Raw genomic sequence first — 11,867 nt, 5'->3', positions numbered from 1 at the left:
GATTCAGGGAGTGCTTTGATCGTGGTACCGCCACTGGCGCATAATTTGCAGCTTTGTTTTTTGTGCTGGTTCATAACGACAATCAACCGTGCCGGCGAAACTGTAGTCAATGTTTAGTGTTGTTTGGATACCATCTATGTAAATAAGTTCAAACTTACGGGATACGTCCGAACGACAATTCTGACAATACGTTTTACCTTCCACTTCACTTTCCTTGGAGTTAAGGAGGTATCGAGTAAGGAGAGAAAAATGTTTGTAAAATCAATCGAAGGTGCCATGAAATCCATCGAGTTAGGGAAAATATCGAGATACAGAATATCGAGTTAGGGAGAGCTGACTGTAGTTCAAAAGTATACAAAAGTATACTTTTTTAACAGTTTGAACTCTGTTTTTGAAGATTCTCGCTGATATTTCGATGACTAATTGACTAAATTGTATAAAAAACGTGTTTGGAAATGCCACTTTCTACTACAGTAATTTACATTTAATACGACATTTTGCTAATTGGACAGACCAATTAAACGGACATTTCTACTTCTAATTGGACATTTTTGTGAACATCCAGTTCGGGGCCCAAATTATGGCCCCACAATACACAATACGCTTGTGCAAAAGCTCGCTCGTGATCAGTCTGTCTCCTTCACGCTTCCAGCAAATAAATCCCCTTCTGCTTTCTTCCGTGTTGTTTTCATATACCGCTCCCCTAACCAACTTAGTGACGAAACGGCCTCACCTTAGGATATACTTCTAGGCGCCTTGTGCGAAACTAAGTTGAAACTTAACAAAAACGAATTCGCTATACAGGCAAACCTTTTTTTTGTGCAGGGGATAGGGACCGCACAAAAAAAATCGTGCAAAACTTCACCAGTAGCTTTAAAATATCGCGTTCGGTACACAATTTGGAAAGAAAAAATTGGTCTGGTAGATAGGGACCGAATAAAAAATGTTTCCCCCAAGAAAATGACTCAAATCCACGCCGCTCACCGTTCGATTTCGCAGGGAAAGCTTTGCGATGGGAAAGATTTGGTTGCGCGTGGATGCGTTGTGCTATTAGTTGCGTGTCGAAACTTGTTGCTGTTAGGCCATCTACACACTAGGCAACCTAAGTTGGAAAGCAACTTAATGAGTATGTCAAAAAAAAGTTGAGAGCATTTGTAATCAAATGGGAGCACACAGACTAGGCAACTGGAAACTTAGGTCGGACCAACTTTCTCGATTCAACCTAGCATGTCGATTCGCGCGCGATGTGTGTCGGCAACCTTTTCGTTCAATTGCTGTTGACATTTCGATTTCTGCATTCGTTGAGTATTAATCATGGATGCCAAGTGATTTTTTCAGACGTTTTCATGTGGTAAGAAATGTCTTTACGATCATATTGAAGGAAACTTAAATGCATAACTCAATTTTGAACAATGCTGGATGGATTATTTAATGTTTTTAATAATTATTATATATAGAGCATTTATTGAACTTACCTTGAGGTTTTGAAGTTCGTTTTAATAAATGTGAACAAATATATATATTGCGCAACCACGAACTAAATTTTATGAATTTAAAAAAGATTTTTGACTTGATAAACCTTTAATTGAGTTAATATCGCCCCAATTCTTCCTCAAAAACGGAACTGTCATAAATATTCTATGAAGGCGGGATATACGAAGATTTAAATGCCAAAAAAAAAGAATGGATAACTCTCATTTCTCATTTTCTTTTATAAATAACTCAATTTATTTATTTCAGCTTTGAAGTTTTGGCTAATTATTGTGAAATGATATGTAACCGGAGAACCTTCGATTGAGAAGTGGCCGTGAAAAACAAGTGAGTGATACCAAGATAAAAGTCTCCTTTGACTCGTAGTCTCTGCGTGAGAGATATGGATGTTACCACTACGCCAGATCGCCTCCAAAAATCCACATACACTAGCATACTGAAATGTCTTCACATATTTCATAATGTCATTGAAATGTCTTCACAAAATCAAATGTCTTCACAGTAAGTTAAATGTCTTCAGAATGAGGCCATCTCTTTAAACCTGGCATCTCGGGCTGTAGCACTTTCGGAAAAAATACATTCAGGAATGCCATACAAACAGATTTTTCTGTTATAGTGCAAATTGTATTTCGAAGGTTCCGTTCTGATTCCATTGTGGAGTTTTAAAAAGTTGCGCATACCTACAATTCGATGCTATTTGCAAAATTAAATAATTTTGTTTTCTAATTTCGCTCACATTGAGAAAATTTCCATGTGAAGTTGTATTTTTTTCAAAAACATTTTTCATAAATTACTCCTCATATGATTTCTTTCAGTAGTTAAAGGAACGGCAACACTGCCAGTTTATTATGACGGACGCGAACTTAACGATTTCATCACGTTTGAGTTGACTCAATGTGCAGAGCTAAGTTGGAGATGCGATTGACATCGCCAACATAGATCGGGTTGCGGTTGCTCAATGTGTAGAAGGCGTTAGAAATCATGTTATGTGCAACTTGGTGCATTTGATGAAGGGATGGGAATAATTTAGACGCAAATATGCTTTATTCGCATTGAAATGCATATAAACCGTCGAAAAAATAATGGACGATAACTTCGTCAAATATGTGTTCCTTTTCATATATCGCACAAAAAAACACAACAGAAAACGAATTGCACAAAAACAGGTTTTCTGTATATGAAAACTTTTTTATTTACATCTGGCATCTCTAGTATCAGCGGTGACAGATGTACAGTGTCGACGTCTGGTGGTGAATGGAATGGCCATTTCGGGGAGCAAATCATTCTTTATCCAATAAGCAGGTTGGAAGGCAGTTTCCAATTGCTCAAATGTTGAATGTAAAGTTTTGCTTCATGTTATTTGATTACTTGAAAATGCCGTCCTGATCCTTACTCAACAATTACAACAACATTTCCTGGAATTTTCACGAAAACTCTTTATTATAATACAAAAACATCTAACACGTTTTTCGTTTAATTTTTTTTTATAATTTGCGAAAAATCGTATTACCCTTCTCAATAGAATACCTATTTGATATGAATATTTGGGAAAACGAAGCTCAATGTCGTCATCGCAAATTCCGCATCATTTTTGACCGAAACACGCTCTATTTCAATTCAAAACCTATATGTATTCCATAATGTAATCGGATATTGACAAATCTCTTAAACGCAATCGTGTAAAACGTCGTGTTCAACAAAAGTGTAAAACTTTTGTCATTTCGGTACAATACGATGGTTAAAATATATAACATTGTAATACATCATTAATCTTTATTATTGATATTCAACAATTAAAATGTTTTGCATTTCATATAAAATCTCATAAAATACTATAGTCAATTGAGGGGCTTAGAATGAAAGGGGTGTAAGTGATTTGATCGATTTCTCTACATCGACTCTCTCTTTAGGTCATAACTTAGCTGAAAATACATTCCCAGCTGTATTTGACAATGTGGAACATAGGTCAGAACCTCATCTATCGGATTGTAGAGCAAACTTAAATTGGAACGTTTTTGCAGTTGAGTTATTAACTAAATAAAAAGTTGATGAAGAGAAATCGATCAAGTCACTTACACCCCTTGCATTCTGAGCCCCGCAATTTGGAATGTAATAATACGAAACAAAACCAAACTAATTACTGGAATTAATTGTTTTTCTCCTTAAGTTATATCTCGACAACCGTGAAAAACTCGACTGTTCAGCCGTTTTCCTTTCTGGAGTTAGCTTCGTTGACCTGCTAGTCGAACGACGATCATTAGAGCTGTTCTCCTTCTCATAGCCTGTAGCAGACTCCGTAGCCGGTTCCTGCAATGTTTGTCCGAAGAGAGGATCAAGAATACTTTTACGACTGTCGCTTGCTGCCACGCTAAAACTATACATGGAATGGGATTCCTTCACGTTCGTTTGATTACGTTGGCTATCAAATTTCATTTGAAGTAGATAATCCATTATTTGACGATTCTGCTCTTTGATGTCGTTCAGCAGCTTTTCATTCAAATCTTCATAACGATTGTACAAAACCCTCAAAATACAACAACTGCTTACGATGAAGACAATCCGAAACGTCCAAATTACCTTGTTATTCAATGGGGATTCTGATTTGAGATTTAATTTTGAAATAGCCATCTCGAGGCAGCCAGTCACCGCTAAACAAAGCAGAAAATATACCCGAGAATTAGCCGTGCGCTTCAAAGAAGTGCCAATTATAATCACCAACAGAGAGCACGCGTAAAGCAGAAGGCAATCCACAATGCTAAACCGTTCTATTATCCAACTGTGCAACAAGTTAGTTCCTAGAGAAAGATCTGTCAGCATAGATTTATGCCTCTGGGAGGAATTACGAAAATCTGCGTTCAGTTTATCGAATGATTGTTGAGCATCAATCAGCACACGCGAAAGATTGCTCCCAATTCCTAACATTTCTTCCTGAAGTGTCAATTCCGCTTTCTGCTGCTCCAGAATGACATGTTGGATTTTACTAGCAGCATTCAACCATTCACTGATCTCTTTTGACTTGGAATTCAATGTGTCAATCGTATTCTCCGCTTCTTGCTGCCACTTTTGGCTTTCCAGGAAAAAGCACATATCCTGTGCCTGTATGAAATAATCGCTGTAGACCGCGAACGGTTGATCCCCCATCTCACTCATGCACAGACGTTTCAAACTCTCCGTTCGCTCCGAGACACAGTTCAGTCGATCCTGGCCCGACATTTCCAGGAAGCAATCGGTTAAGCGTAACGCCATATCGACCTGAATCGAATCGGTTAATATTCGGCATCCGTTTCTCAAATGTTCCAAGCTCTGCATCCAACAATTACCGTAGCGTGGCAAACGACTCTTCTGTTCAAGGTCCTACAAAAACACATTGCTCCCGAATCAATGGTGATGCTGATATGATGTAAAATTACATTTTTAAATTTTTCTCCCCTTTCCACGTTCTGGATAAACAGTTCTCCGTTGTAGCGATGAAAGTCTCCAGTGCTTTCATGGAATAGTATAAGAAACAAAATGAATTTGAGTAAAGATATCACTTCGTTCAACGAACAAGGCATATTTGTCCAATTTCTCATAACTATATATTTTTCACATTTTCAAAACAATTGTTTTTGTTTTGCAGCTTTGTTATGCGTCGTTTTTATTTGTTTTTGTTTATATCGACAATTCCGGGTGCACGATGTGAGCTCTCTCAGGTGAGCTCTACACAGTGATTGCAAATTAAGAGAACCATAAATAATAAAAGGATAAGAAATTTCAAATTTTTTTTGGAATCGCACCTAACAGGTGCATAATTAAAAAATATTTTCATAATTTTCAATATTAATGAAAAATATAAACCTATTATTCTAGAATAGTCTAAACTATTTCATAAAAAAAACTGGTTATCCTGCACATTTTTCCCATCTATAAAGTAATTCATGAAGGCTCTAAAAAATAATTCTTAGAAAATCCCAAACCAGATATTAAGCCCGCACATAAGGATTTCATAATGATTGAAGCACTGATCAACGAGTACGTGTTCCATCGTTAAAAACAAACTGTAATCGGAAGTAGTAAGGTCTTATGAATAATGTGGTTGCCGATGCCAATGAACCAACCATGAACAGTCTTGCTCGGTATGACGCTTTCGGTGGTTTTCCACGTTACTCGTTTCCTCATATCAAAGTTCCCACTTTCAAACTTTTTGAGCCACCATAACATTGCGATTTTCCGGCAGCATGCTCACCATGAGCTTCCACCAACATCCAATGCGAATCTGAAGTGATTTTTTTAAAGTTTATAGCATAACATCAATGGTATCCACCGATCGTAGTTCGAAGGTACAAAATCCACCATTCTGAACATCAAAAAACATCAAAAAAGTTCGAGAGAGGACGAGCTAAAAGTCTTGCTTTAATAGCAAGCATCTAGGGAATTTCGATTCCTTAGATCACAACTGTGTTGCTACAAGCATAGACTGCATGTGTGAATTTGTGGAGACGGTGACGGAACGTGGACGTTCTTTTCCGCAACGTTCTATGTGAATCGCACATAATTCTGCTTCGGACACGTACGTAAATAAACTAAAATAAAGTCCGAGTCACGTTCAAAGTCCGAGTTCACGTTCACGTTTCTTTGATCGGAGAAACATTTGACATATAGTGTGAGGGAAAAAAATTGCAAGATAACTTTTGACGTAGGACTACGTCTTTCATTTCTATACCGGGGTGTAAAATCAAAGTTTCGAAAACGAAAGCGTTACGCCGGAGACCGAGATGTTGAGTGTTAATAGCTCCTAAACAACTGAACGAAATGGTATGATAAACTCTTCATTCGAAAGATAAAATGTCTACGCATTCTATACTTGTTACTTTCTGATCCAAAAACTTGTTTCAATAGTCTTAAATTTACTTTCAAAATAGGCTATTGAAATCACCAATCGGTATATAAGCGAGCGCCGCTCGGAAATCCACTCAGTTCTAATTGAACAGCGATTGGAGCATGTTGTCGCTGTTGTGGTGAAGCTCTTCATTTATCATGAAAGCGCGGATGAACGGTGTCACCAAGAGCCTGTTTGTGCACCTTAGGCCAGAAGGGAATCCATCAGGAGGAGAGTGATGCTACAAACGGTTCCCCGGGAAGATCTCGAAGCAGCCGCTACACACACACATACACGCACGGAATTCTTTCCGTTTGGATCGAGAAAGATCCGGAAAATAATCTGCCAGTTCCTCTAGGAATTAAAAATACATTCATGTGAAAGAGTTTATTTGGATGTTTTCTATCCATGTAACACTGTGACCAAATATGTTTCAATCAAGTGCTATTAACAGATGGTTATCGAGTTAGCATTAACCACTGGCGGGCTTCCAGTATCGAGGAAAATGTGGAAATATCTAATCGTTACTGAAAATAATCTGCCAGTTCCTCTGGGAATTTAAAATTACATTCATATGAAAGAGTTTATTTTAATGTTTTCTTTCCATGTAACACTGTGACCAAATACATTAGGTTTTGTGATTTTTCAATCAATCGCAATCAACAGGATAGCTTCTGAAGATTATTCTTCCCCATCAGTAGGATATTTCCGTATCCAATATTGGATGCATAAAACCTTGTGCCTCCAACGTAACGCTCTCGTTTTCGAAGTTCTCCAAATATTCATTCATTCAGAATGAATTCAGATTCAACTTCATACAAATGATCTCTGAATCAACGATTTCCTACGTCACCCTTGCGGTTATACCATAGATATAACCCACTTCCTGTTTTTTTTCAATCATAATGCATTTGAAAAAAATACTTCATTGACTCTACATGACCCAGATAGTAGTTATATACACAGTCAACCCTCCTATAACGCGGTGAGTGCATACCGCGTTTTATGGAAACCGCGCTATAAGAAACTCGGATTTCACTTATAAACCAGGCTAATTCGTAGCGCGTTGTATGGAAACCATCTATCGTGTTGTATGGAAACCGCACTATAAGAAACTCAGAATGTGTACAAATCACATCATTCGTACCGCGTAGTACGGAGACCAATAAATACACAAGACAAGATAAATGTATACTGATTTTTTGTAAACAAAACACAATACGCTTATGCACGGCGTGTAAACTCTACAACAGTTCATGTTGCAAACGTTTCGTCTTTCCCACACGCAAAACGTTTATATTCGAATAAAGTACTAGTAGCAGCTGAATACTACTGAAATTATTGAGAGAGTGCAGAATTCATTCAAACTCTTGTGATCGTCCTTTCTCTTTAACATTTCAGATAAAGCCCCTTCCGCTTGCTACCGTACTGTTTTCAACCGCTCCTCTAACCCAGCTTAGTAGCCAAACGGGCGCACCTTTTTCCATAGATCTGCCTTGAGCTCACCGAGTAGCTTGACAGGTTTGGAAATGACAGCTAATTTTGCAGCACATCTTGATTTGCGAATCATATCCTCTAAGCCGAGACTTGCCTGAAACCAATGTCGTAAACGGCAAAAAGATAAGCTTGAATATTTGTATAAACATATCCAGTTGAAATCATGCATTAGGTGCACGAAAAGAACTGATGGCACGTTGTTGAATGGAAACCGCGCTATAAGAGTACAACGTTAAAGGAAGACTGTCGCAATTTCATATCCGCGTTATATGGAAACCGCGTTATGAGAGAGTTGACTGTACCTGGAATAAACTCTTTTCACGTGAATAAATCCATCTACAGCCATGGTCACCCTAAGGCCATCTACACATTGGGCAACCGCAACCCGATCTTTGTTGGCGATGTCAATCAGATCTCCAACTCAGCTCTGCACATTGTGGCAACTCAAACGTAATGAATTCGTTAAGTTTTCATCTGGTAACTGCATAATCGCTGGCAGAGATGTCATTTCTTCAAATACCAAAATAAATCATATGAAGAGCGAATTATCCAACTCTAGCGAAAAGAGGAAAACAAAAGTACTCAATTTATGCAAACGACATCTAATTGAAAATGTGCGCAATATTTGTAAGCTACAATGAAATCAAAACGAGCAGTTTTATAATACCTCAACTGCATGTAACAGATAACCAGCACCATCAAAAAAATTTTTTTATTGCATGGAAAAGAAAAAAAAATATGACGCGCTGCCATTCGACAGTAGACTTTATTTAGGTTCCGCATCAATCTAAAACAATTGAAAAAATGGATCATTCTAGTAAACATATTCATGTCCAATATTCCGTCGGTCACGAGTTCGAATTTCTGCTAAATTCTCACAGTAATGTTGTATTGTTCTCTACTGTTCCGTTATGATTCCGGCAATGTTTAAAGCAACATCAATTCAAGCATCACCCGGATTGTACTCAGTGGTCATTCCATTCTCTCTCTATTTCTGAGTATTAATTATTTATAACGTAACCTGCTCGCGCGAATCCTTGACCACAATATGAACAAGTGTGAAGAGTCACTGCGTCTAGCTCCGGAATACGTGTCACATTGGGAATGTATGTCTGCTTGAAATAATGTGTCTCCCCACTGGTACCGGACCAACATAGATCGTGTCAAGAACCTGATTGTACTCTTCCGATTCGGCTGATCCTACATAAATTGTTTATGAGTAGTAAGAGCTCCCCAAATACAGGCCTGGTACACACGATTACATAATCGAGACGGCTGCCTGCTGGAGAACAATAAACTACAAGGTCTACATCAGCTGATCATATACAGCAGGAATTGTGTATCTCACATGTGCGATAGGAAAACGGAAAAAACAATGTGATTTGCCGTTTTCTCCTTCTGGGATCTCATCACGAACGAAGCGGTCACGTTGGTGAATTATTCATCACTTCGTCGTAGATTGGCGATCGTGAAATATGACACAGAGTAGGATCAACATCAACAACAACGCACAACAAAAATTGTAAATAGCGGAGCGAAAGTAGTCCGAGATGGTCCGCCAGTGGTGACATTTAATTTAATAGATGTAATTTGTGAGGTGAAATACCTGTAACTGTAAATATAATGTAAAATCTAAACGTTGTGATATGTAAATATAAATTGAGTTTTTACATGTGAATTGTAATTAATGTGAAATGGAATTACACGGATGTGATATGTTTGTTTGTGAAGGAATGTCGGTAGCATATGTGATTGCACTTTGAGTGTTTACGCATTTGGATTGTCGTCGAAATTTGAGTGGAAGTGTACTTTTTGTTTTTGCCGACGGTAGCGGAGTTTGTGTCTTATGTGGGGGAAAGGAAATTTTCCCTTCGATGTTGGGGCCTGGAAATGAAGCTATCGGAGTTTGAGAATTTGACGGCTCAATTTGGCTCCCCAACATAGGTCATTCTCCATTCGAAATCCTCTTTCAGTTTGTTCCACCTGATACAATATAAACCATATATAAAATTATATATCAAAATAAAAAATGCTTACGTTTCGTTCGTATTATTATAAACTGGGCAAATCTTGAAAACACTGTTTGTTATTACCGGGGCTCTGGCAACCCTATATCTATCAATGCAAATTGAGCGTAGGCAGCATAAAACAGGGCTCGCGCTTAGGGGGCTCACGTATTGTTTAATGTTTGGAGTCATATATGTTAATATTTGATTAAGTTGTATAGTTTCCTTTGGCAAACGATGTTTGGATACCTATCCTGAAGCTTTCTTGGCGATTTGCAATCAAAATCACTGATGGAAAATCGCACGGAGCACCTCATTATTAATTTTAGGTTATGATTTCTATGCTATGGTTTCTATTTTTTTTTCTATGCTGGCTACAAAAAGGCGGCCATCTTAGCAATCCCTTGGTTATTACTACTGACAAACATTGAAACTCAACGAACGCAGAATTAAAAATGTCAACAGAAATTGAACGAAAAAGTTGCCAACATATATCGCGCGTGACTCGACATGCTAGGTTGAATCGAAAAAGTTGGTCCGACCTAAGTTGCCAGTTGCCTAGTGTGTATGCTCCCATTTGATTACCCAGCAAACATTAAATCGTATAATTTTGCACGTGCCAAGTCTTACGAGAAATCCGAATGAATCATAATCGCATATAATATCAATCAAAGTATGTATCGTGTATATTTGAAATCGCATTAAATGTAAAAACTCGATTTTAAATACCATTATCAAATTAAGTCGCAATTCGGTATAATAAACATCAATTTTATGATGCACATTGTCGTGAAATATATTTAAGCCGCATCATATGCGTATATTACGCTGATGCAGTTTGTGTGTCGTATAAGCGTATAATTTAAATTGATTCAGTACTGTAGTGAATCGTGTTGCATGCTGAAGAAAATCATGAAACAGTGAATCATATTAGATCCTAATAAAGAACATATTACATCATATTGAAATGTCAATGAAATGCTGATGCACTCGAAAGTATTAACCGCTGTTGAATTAAATTTCAGATAGCCGCGCGAGATAGCTGGTGGATGATAATCTAGACGACCGGAGTTCGAACCCACATCGGAGCAGTTTTCACCAAACATCAATCTGTGCCATTTCAAACATTCATATTCCACTCCCAACACAAGTCAATCAAACAATTATTATTTCTACAAACATAAATACTCATATAAAAAAATGGCGATTCGTGAGGCTATAATAAACATTTCACGAAAATATTTTGCGCCATTTGTTTTTTTCCTATGCCTGTAATAAATCGTATATGAGTATGGCAAAAGTCGCTATTATAGCCGGTCAAAGTTGCATATTCATCCAAACAAATTCGGTAAGCATTTGCCATGTATGTATATGGCCTCCACTTTTGCATGCATATGCCAGTTAGGCGCATTATATGCCAACCAAATTTTAGGGCATATGATGTTATATATACGCTTGTTATGCGATTTAATGTTTGCTGGGTACACATTTGATAATGGTATATAAAATCGAGTTTTTACATTTTATGCGATTTCAAATATACACGATACATACTTTCATTGATATTATATGCGATTATGATTTATTCGAATTTCTTGTGAGACTTGGCACGTGCAAAATTATACGATTTAATGTTTGCTGGGCATGCTCTAAACTTTTTTGACATATTCGTTAAGTTGCTTTCCAACTTAGGTTGCCTAGTGTGTAGACGGCCTAATGTAAACGCGTCATATCGTACGGGATGTAACCCCTTTTACTTTTTGGCGATTAGCGTTTGCGATATCGAACAGGGGTACGACCAAGATGGTGGAGTTAACAGGTGGCTCGTAATTTACACTATTTAGAAAAGACGTTTGAGGAATGGCAAGACGAAAAGTTTGGATTTGTTTAAAACATATAAAACATGTGTTCTTCGTATCATGTATTATTTGAGCTGTACAATTTTTCATATTAATTATAAAATCGGGTGTCATATTTTAAACAGTTAGTATTTTCCTGTTATTTTGGTATCCAAA

At 37.5% G+C, this 11,867-nt stretch overlaps 1 protein-coding gene and 1 long non-coding RNA gene across 5 annotated transcripts; both read right to left on the bottom strand.

The window, feature by feature from the left end:
* Nucleotides 1-3,014: 3,014 nt before the first annotated feature.
* Nucleotides 3,015-5,169, bottom strand: LOC129776905 (uncharacterized). Of its 2 annotated transcripts, XM_055782850.1 has the most exons (3): nt 4,902-5,169; nt 4,207-4,845; nt 4,011-4,139 (listed from the first exon to the last, which is right to left on the bottom strand). In XM_055782850.1, the coding sequence occupies exons 1-3, from the start codon at nt 5,061-5,063 to the stop codon at nt 4,134-4,136; spliced, it is 807 nt and encodes a 268-aa protein (XP_055638825.1). In that variant the 5' UTR covers nt 5,064-5,169; the 3' UTR covers nt 4,011-4,133. The 2 variants fall into 2 exon arrangements, with proteins under 2 accessions (XP_055638816.1, XP_055638825.1); XM_055782841.1 differs by having other exon boundaries at nt 3,015-4,845.
* Nucleotides 5,170-8,604: 3,435 nt separating this feature from the next.
* LOC129762143 (uncharacterized) lies at nt 8,605-9,941 on the bottom strand. Of its 3 annotated transcripts, none has more exons than XR_008740550.1 (3): nt 9,884-9,941; nt 9,195-9,829; nt 8,605-9,143 (listed from the first exon to the last, which is right to left on the bottom strand). It is a non-coding gene; the product is annotated as an uncharacterized LOC129762143 (long non-coding RNA). The 3 variants fall into 3 exon arrangements; XR_008740551.1 differs by having other exon boundaries at nt 8,605-9,128; XR_008740552.1 differs by having other exon boundaries at nt 8,605-9,458; nt 9,518-9,829.
* Between the last annotated feature and the right edge of the window lie 1,926 nt (nt 9,942-11,867).

This window comes from Toxorhynchites rutilus, chromosome 1 (genome assembly GCF_029784135.1).
Source record: "Toxorhynchites rutilus septentrionalis strain SRP chromosome 1, ASM2978413v1, whole genome shotgun sequence".
Lineage (NCBI taxonomy): Eukaryota > Metazoa > Arthropoda > Insecta > Diptera > Culicidae > Toxorhynchites > Toxorhynchites rutilus.
The sequence above is the reverse complement of the archived record's forward strand: the minus strand, read 5'-3'. Positions and strand labels throughout refer to the sequence as shown.

Coding starts and splice junctions, on each gene's coding strand:
- LOC129776905 (XM_055782841.1), bottom strand. CDS start 5,063: ATGAGAAATTGGACAAATATGCCTTGTTCGTTGAACGAAGTGATATCT. Junction 4,846..4,901: donor GGGGAGAAAAATTTAAAAAT/GTAATTTTACAT, acceptor GTGTTTTTGTAG/GACCTTGAACAGAAGAGTCG.